General features: G+C 39.6%; 1 protein-coding gene across 1 annotated transcript; it reads right to left on the bottom strand.

Moving 5' to 3' along the window:
- Positions 1-82: 82 nt before the first annotated feature.
- On the bottom strand, positions 83-7,964 carry GNG5 (G protein subunit gamma 5). The gene is made up of 3 exons (XM_059047615.2): positions 7,777-7,964; positions 4,081-4,225; positions 83-384 (listed from the first exon to the last, which is right to left on the bottom strand). The coding sequence occupies exons 1-2, from the start codon at positions 7,855-7,857 to the stop codon at positions 4,100-4,102; spliced, it is 207 nt and encodes a 68-aa protein (XP_058903598.1). The 5' UTR covers positions 7,858-7,964; the 3' UTR covers positions 83-384; positions 4,081-4,099.
- Between the last annotated feature and the right edge of the window lie 262 nt (positions 7,965-8,226).

Below are 8,226 nucleotides of genomic sequence, written 5' to 3'. Positions count from 1 at the left end.
TAGCAGTCTTGCAAATGTATGGCATAAACTTATGTGAGATGAGTTGCTGGAACAAACACTAAAAATCTTAACCCCTTAAAGATGATGGGAAAATTGTCATTTTTTTTTTAGGTGTTCAAAACAAATTAATATTGTACATAGTATATTTAATACCAGTAATTAATCCAAAAACTTTTATACTAAGTATTTTATTGTATGCCACCACCAGTGTATATAAAATAATTACCCTTGTGAAACAGAAATTCATGAATATTCAGAGAGGTAGACTGACAAAAGTAGAAGTTTGTATAGTATGGCACATGTTATAGAGACAGGCTTTTGTACAGGCTTCAGATTTAGCTTTCCTTTGAATAGTCACCGGTTTATGAAAAGTGGTTAAAAAACCTGAAATGAAAAAAACAAAAAAAACTAGTGAATTACGGTAAAGTATCATAAGAACAATAGCTTTTTTTCTGAATAGCAGTACATCTTACATTACATTTAAGGCATTCATCTGAATGTCAGCTTATAAAATGCTTTCAATTAAACTAAGCCTGTTTAAAAAAGAAAAAAAAAATCACAGGGTTTCTAGGGGATAAAATGAGAAACAGCATAGAAAATGCCTGTGTTGTAAAATGTAACTTTCTCTTAACCACTCTCAAGTATTTATAACTTATGATTTATAACCACTCTGAAGTATATATAACTTAGGGTTTAGAAATAAACAGACTTAAAGTTTGAGTTGCCAATATCATTGCCAAAATACACTCTGGATCCTAATTTTTAAAAAGGTTAATATAAAAATCTCTGAAGTTGAGAAAAATCTGAACACCTCTAGGAAGTGAGCAATAGTATCAAGGAGAGCAAGATGCAATCCCTTCTATTTACCCACATAAACCTATATACAAAGAGAAATGTGTACATGGATATCGACTATAGTAATGGTTTAACAGCAGAGGACTGGAAGTAGCTTAAATGCAACTCAATAAGGCAATGGATAAATAAACTAAGGTTCATACACATGACAATACTATACAGCAATTAAAATGACTAAACAATCTATGGATTAACACAAATCTCAAAAGTATGCAGTAATAGTTGTTCCTTAAAAATAATAGCTATGGGGCTTCCCTGGTGGCGCAGTGGTTGAGAGTCCACCTGCCGATGCAGGGGACACGGGTTCATGCCCCGATCCGGGAAGATCCCACATGCCGCGGAGCGGCTGGGCCCGTGAGCCATGGCCACTGAGCCTGCGCGTCCAGAGCCTGCGCTCCACAACGGGAGAGGCTGCAACAGTGAGAGGCCCGCGTACCGCAAAAACAAACAAATAAAAAAACAAAAACAAATAATAGCTATGTTTTAAAATTATAAAACAATAAATACATATAAAAAGTAAAAACGGGCATAACAACTTCAGGATAAGTCATCTATATGGAAAGGTAGGAAAAGTATCTTTTATTTCTTGAAAGTTGGGAATTCCCTGGCAGTCCAGTGGTTAGGACTTAGCGCTTTCACTGCCAAGGGCCAGGGTTCAATCCCTGATCTGGAAACTAAGATCCCACAAGCCACACAGTGCAACCAAAAAAAAAAAGGTAAAAATTCAGGAGAGTAGACACCTGGTTTTTTACACTTATTTTAAAATTTGTTACTTCATTACAAAAATGTTCAAGAAGCATAAACAAAATCAGTGGTGAAAAAAACTGTTTAGCCTCAGTTAATCAGTGCAAATTACAAAAATGAGATAGGCAGAAGAAAGTAGCAAAGAATCTGAGATCTGTTTGGCAAGGGCTCAGCAAAAAAGTACTCCTAAGCTCCAGGTGGAATAGCAAAGTTTAATTTGGCAGTTTTCAAGGTTATTACATTTTAAATGTCATTCCTCATTTTTACTTCTGGGAATTTATCTCAAAGAAATGGGTAAAGTATACGTATAGGTACGGTACCAAGATCTTCGCCTCAGTGTATCCTCAAATTTGGAAACCTCAATATTCGATGAAGTATAATTTAAGTTATAGTACAACCACAGAAAATCTCATTTACAAGAACTATTAAATGAGAGCACCAAATCCTAACCTCTAGACCACCAGGGAACTTACAAAGAATATTAAATGAAATAAGAAAATTCAAGTGTAGAAAAAAACTGTGCATACTATGATCACTATTTTTCAATGATTGTTTTTCCTCTTAAAAGGAAGTATCTGTTAACGGTGGTTATTTCTAGGTATGTGGATCATGGTAACTTCTATTTTAATACCTTGTACTATCTGTTGCTAAATTATCTATGCTTTTAAAAAAATTATATAAATATATATATATATTTTTAAAAGCTATGAGTATAAAGACTTAAATACAGACTGTTTGCATCCTTGCCACCCAGTGTGCCTAGGAAAACCAACATATCCCAGACCTACTTTCAAGTTTGAGAAGAAATGCTTTTACATCCAAATATTCTTTTCCTAGCCAAAAGTGTTTCAAATCATAATATCCACAAAGGTAAGGGTTTATTATACTGCCAGAATTAACAGCCATTATTTTACTTTGTAATCTGGATTCTTATCCCAACCATATTTTAACCTTGAGCAACTCATTAAACACTTGTCTGCAGACTCCTATGAAATGAAACTATTAACAGCCAGTTAAGAAGCCAGGCTTAACAGTATTTTAAATGAAAATAAACACTTTGTGAAGAGAATACAAGAGGAACCGTAAAAATACGAAAACTGCCATGAATAATTAATACTGCCAGGAGCAAACTACTTTTAAGCTGTTAAATATGAAGGTGCTAGACTGTTAAAAAGAATTACTTCCCTTGAACTCAGAGGCGGGTTTTTTTTTTTTCCTGTGTTTCGAAAATCTTAACCAATTCAACCAATCATTGTATTTACTGGAAACATGTACTTACACAAACTTCCTGGACACTCCCAAGTCTACAAAGTTTAATTAGGGAGGGCACAACTATGTAACATGGTATTTTAGGAAGCAGCTTCCTGCACGTTGAGGAGTCAGAATGTCTGTAGATGGTATGTGCCATACACAGTCTTTTTTTTTTTTGAAGCACTATTTAAGTTTGCTTCTCGTTGGGCAATATGAATAAATGCTCTGACAAAAGTCCTATGGATTTATGAAGGTAGTACCCTTGGATTACATTTTCAATTATCCACATCATGTTTTCTTGTCACATCTCTTTTGGATTAACATATGTTTTTGCATACACTGACATTTGTTCTGTAAGTTACAGGTTAATATATAAAAGTATGCTTTAAAACAGCCCAAAATTTAGCTTCTTAATCCTCTGAAAACCAATCCACTGTCTGCCACCATGAACATATATACACTTCATTTCTCTCATTTTATCTTTACCTAACAACAATAAAATTAAAACCTGTTGTTCCCCAGTCCAAATACCAACACCATGTCAGTTTATTCAGCTATCTCTTCAGTTTCTCTTGCATTCACAACTCCCAATTATTTTCTATGCTGTTCTATTAGATCATCATTAATCCAAATCAGTTGATAGTACTTCAAAAACCACCACCATGAACACTGCAGATTTTTTTTAATGTCTAAATATTTTTTTTTTTAATAATGTGCTGTTATTTACTGATTTATCCCCCCCCCCTTTTTTTTGGCCGCACAGCATGTGGGATCTTAGTTTCCAGAGCAGGGATCAAACCCATGCCCCCCTGCGTTGGAAGCATAGAGTCTTAACCACTGGACCAGCCAGGGCAGTCCAATGTCTAAATATTTGCTAGATACACAAAAATAAAACTAAACTAGTATTTGGGGACACCAGAATACACCATTAGGCCAATGCTATAAAAGGTAACATGACTTGTCACAGCAGTGAAAGTTTCTAGTAACTCCTATATCCTCTTTATGGTTATTAAATCCTCTACTTAACCCTCTATGGTAAAATAGAAACTAGTCTTTATGACTACTAAATCAGCAAATTTCATCAATCCTCACAAAACAAAGACTGGAAACTCTAAGTGCCAAACAAAAGTGTATGGGATGATTTTGCTCAACTTATAAGTGCTTCAAAGAAAGAGACTTGACTAGTTATTCCTGTGTGGGGCTTTGTTGTTTTAATTTAAGGAAACTTACCTTGCAAAGATTCATTTTACTACAAAAAGGAACAGACTTTCTGAGGTCTGAAGGGATTTGTACTTGAAGATACTCCAGTCAGCAGGGGGTCATGTTGAGCATTCTGCAGACAGAATTGTTTCAAATCTGCAGCTGCCTGGGAAACCTGTATATAACAAAGGGTGGGGGAAGTGGGTGGGAGGTGGTAACAATGTATTAATGAAGTTTTTCTCAAATCTTTCTTCAAAAATACCTGCCAATAAACACTTCTCTTAACTCAAAAAAGATATATACTAATTGAAGCTCAATAGTCATATACTGAGCTTTTATACTTAAAACACTGCATGTAAGTAAGTACGAACAGTACAATTCTGTTTATTTGTAAAGCATAGCACATCCTGCTAGTTTATTAATAAATAGGTTGTTCTAGTGTAACCTTGAGGGTACTCAACATCTTGTCTTTTATTAAAAGCAGAACACAGGATATTATAGGTTAAAAAGTGTTAAAATGCTAGTAAACTATCACTCTATCTTGAAAGCAGTATGGGAAATGGGAAAATGCTACTCTGAGTGAAGATCATGTTCAAAATCTGAACCATTCAGTTTATTGTTTTGGTATATGTACCATCAGCTGTTTAATGTTACAAAACTGGACAGTGACAGTTTCTGCTCAGTGTCATGTGACTGAAAGGCTGATTAGCAAACTTCAGTTTATTTTAACAACTTTACCAAGCAGCCTGCCTTTAAGAAACTGTGTATGCTTTAAGTGTGATTTAATAATTTTCATATATGTATGCAAAGCCATTTAAACAGGAGTTAAGGAACTTCTGTGGCATAGTTAAAATAACTTTATATCATGTATCACTTAAACATCTACTATTTGTATATATTCTGGTAAGGTGTGATACAGGACACCAAAACAATAAACTGAATAGTTCAGATATATAACATGAATGAATAAAGGATGCCTCAAATACATACAATATCCTAACTCTTGAACTGATGTTTAAGAAGATGGAGAAGATAATCATTTATTTTATTGTTTTAACTTCCCTTAAAGAGGGTGAGAACAGGTGTCCAGTCTGGGTGGGTAATATTTAGCCTTTGAAAGGGAGCTTAGGGCATCACAAATGCTCTCTACAAAGAATTTCTGCACATGATAGCTGTACCCCAGACATTAACCTGATAAAAGGATCCATCATCATGAGGTGAATCTAAACTCTTCTTGGAATCTAATTTATATGTTTGGCTTATATACCAATCCAGGGTAATGAGTTCCATAAATTTATTTAGCAACTGTGTGAGTAAACAGTTTATAAATACCTGGTACCAAGTACTGTAACAAATGGGTACCCTGCTCCCCTAAAAGGTGCAGCTACAGTGGGGGAATGGTGATATAATTTTTCACTGTCTTTATAACATGGTTTCATTCATTCACATTAAACAGCAGTAAAGAATGTGTTAATTATCTGCCTAAAGTGTAGGTAGGCTCCGGCTTAACTCCCTTTCACAAACTTCTCGTCACCTCTATGTGCCAAATATAATTTTAGGCACTGTGAATATGTAAGAACAGCCAGATCCCTGCTGTTATGGAGCTAACAGTTCAGATGAAAAGAGACAAGGTACTCTGCAGAAAAAGAGTGGTTTTTTTAGATCAGGACCTAAGAGAAAGTGTCTTTGAGGAGGTGACATTTAAATGGAGATCTCAGTGACAAGAGATCCAGCCAAGTGACCATCAGTGAGAAAATGATCAGTGAGAATTCCAATCAGTGGGGAAAATGGACACAAAGGCTTAAAACACTTAACAAGCTTCTAGCTCGTATGGCACTGTAATAATCACCATCCAGGAGGCTGAAACCCTATAATCCTGGCATAATAATCAGCGCCCTCTTTCACTCTCAAAAGTGCCCTGGTTAAATGTATGGTTACCCAACAGTGGGAGAGTCTGTCAAGCATTTGTGATAATTTCTATCAACTACTCAAACATAAAGTTTTAAAAAAATAAAGCTGTGGTAATTCAAAAGTAAAATATCACTACAAAAGCATCTAGCATAGAGTCAAGGGTAAAACAGAGCACAAAATGAAATCGAACTAACCACATTTAAAGTCCCAAGGTATGATGCCTCCTCTCCTTGCTACACACAGCCCTGGCATCAGACAAATTGAGATTTCTAAAACCAAATCACTTGTGCGTTTAATGATTCCGACCAAAACCCTCCTAATAGGAGGAAGGCATCATGCTGGGGAGTTATTGGAGGGGCTAGAGTTTTCATGGTAAAGCCCTCTCAGAGTATTTGAGCCTGAGGACTTCAACTCATTTTCTTTGGAGATTAGGGCTAAATACCCCTACTTAACACTTTCTGCTTTCAACCAGCATTTTCCCCCTCCCCCCATGTTCTTCTTTCCCGGGCTACTCCAATCTATGATAAAAAACAGGCCTGAATGATAAGATAGTGATTTCAAAGTTAAATCCAGCCAAGACTAACCATAAATCACTGGGATGAGGTAAGAATCTGGAGATTAGAGAAATGGATTCGAGACAGCAATGGAGTTTATAACACTTAAAGGACAGGAAGAGAGGAGAATCCCACCCCAAGACTGATGGGAATTTCCCTTCCCTCCCGAGATGACCACAGCTGAGTAAACTAGGTCCTTGACATTTCTACTTAAGGAAATGGGTAAATAGGAGACCATCTTACTCCACAAAACATTTCAGGGGGAAGTAAAAACTAGCCTAATGAGTACAGAATCAAATTATCTTGGAAACTGGCTTTTTCTTTCTCTGTTTCTTTTTTAATTACAAGTGTTTCACATGTACACTGACCTGCACAAGAAGCCAATCCACGCAGGATTTAAAAAATCAGGAAACTCGAAATAGCACTTGAACGTCAGGTTGTCGTATCACCACACACAAAAGGCCTTTTCCCCAAAGTAAATACCCCAGGACAAGATCAATGCTAACCAGATGCCAAAATAAACAACACTGGTCCACCCTAATTACTTTTTCGGGTACGCGCGGACCAGTAGATATACGCAAAGTCACAACACAGCAAACGGTGCCAAACAGATACGAAATGCACGCTTTGTACGAGGTTGTACAGGGCACCAGTGGTAACCTTAGACATTGCGAACGTTTCCAAAACAGGCTTCTTTAACCTACAGTTAAAGTTATGCAAGAATTCGTTTTCAAGTGTGTGTTCGGTGAATGAGAGGAACTGGAAGTAAGACTCTTCTACTAAAGGGAGTGGATTTGGGAAAGTTCTGAAATGCAAAGAAAAAATACTTCTGAATCAAAAGTCGGATAAAACCCCGTCGGGTGACAAAAAACAGAGGAGCTGGTCGAGAGGCCGGGAAGGGTGCGGACTGCGCGCGGAGGAACAGCTGTTGGCGAGCACTGCCGCGGAGTCACTACGGAGGGAGGGAGACGAGGAGGAGGACCGGAATGCGGAAAGCCGCTGTTCAAGCCAGGGCCAGCCCGCCTTGGAAAGTCTTGGGGCGGAAGGGCGCACTAACCTACCCCCCAAACCACAGCGCCGACCCGCGCCGCTACTTTTCTAAAGCTGGCCGCCGAGATCGCCGCCGCCGCCGCCGCCGCCGCCGAGAGCGCGTCCTCCCTCGGGGTGGCGAGAGCCGGACGCGAGCCTCGCCCGCCGCGCCAGCTCGCCTGCCGGATCCCCCCCGCCCTCCCCTCCCCCTCATCCGCCCGCCCCCACTCACCTTCACGCGGTTGAGCCCGGCCTCCAGCCGGAGTTGTTGAACCACTTTCTTCATAGCGGCGACGCTGGAGGAACCAGACATGGCGCACGCGAGAGCTGGGCAGATGGGCAATCCGTCGGTGGATCGGTGGTGGGTCAGCAGAGCCAGACTACGGGACGACTGAGCGGCGGGTCGGCAGAGCGGGGGGCGGGGCTCGGAACTTTGTCTCTAAGTTTCCGGTTCTTTGCCCCGTGGCTCCACCCGCGGCGCGCATGCGCGCCCTCCTCCGCCTTCTGTTTCAGCTTCTCACCCGCGCGGGAGCCCGAGCCTCAGGGGGGTGAGGGGAGAGCCGGGAGCGGGAAGGGGCGGAGCGGGCGGTGGGCGTGGCAGCTGCGGGATGCTAACGCAACCAGACACCCATCCTCTCCGCTCTCCCTTTCTGGAGAGGATGATTTGGGAGAGGTAAGGAAA

The sequence above is a fragment of the Kogia breviceps genome, chromosome 1 (assembly GCF_026419965.1).
Source record: "Kogia breviceps isolate mKogBre1 chromosome 1, mKogBre1 haplotype 1, whole genome shotgun sequence".
Taxonomy (NCBI): domain Eukaryota; kingdom Metazoa; phylum Chordata; class Mammalia; order Artiodactyla; family Physeteridae; genus Kogia; species Kogia breviceps.
This window is presented reverse-complemented; position numbering and strand designations above follow the sequence as displayed.

What these genes read in the sequence shown, in the direction of transcription:
- GNG5 (XM_059047615.2), bottom strand. Translation starts at nt 7,857, where the DNA reads ATGTCTGGTTCCTCCAGCGTCGCCGCTATGAAGAAAGTGGTTCAACAA. An exon ending in CCGGGCTCAACCGCGTGAAG is followed by an intron (nt 4,226 to 7,776) that starts GTGAGTGGGGGC and finishes TGTTATATACAG; the next exon opens with GTTTCCCAGGCAGCTGCAGA.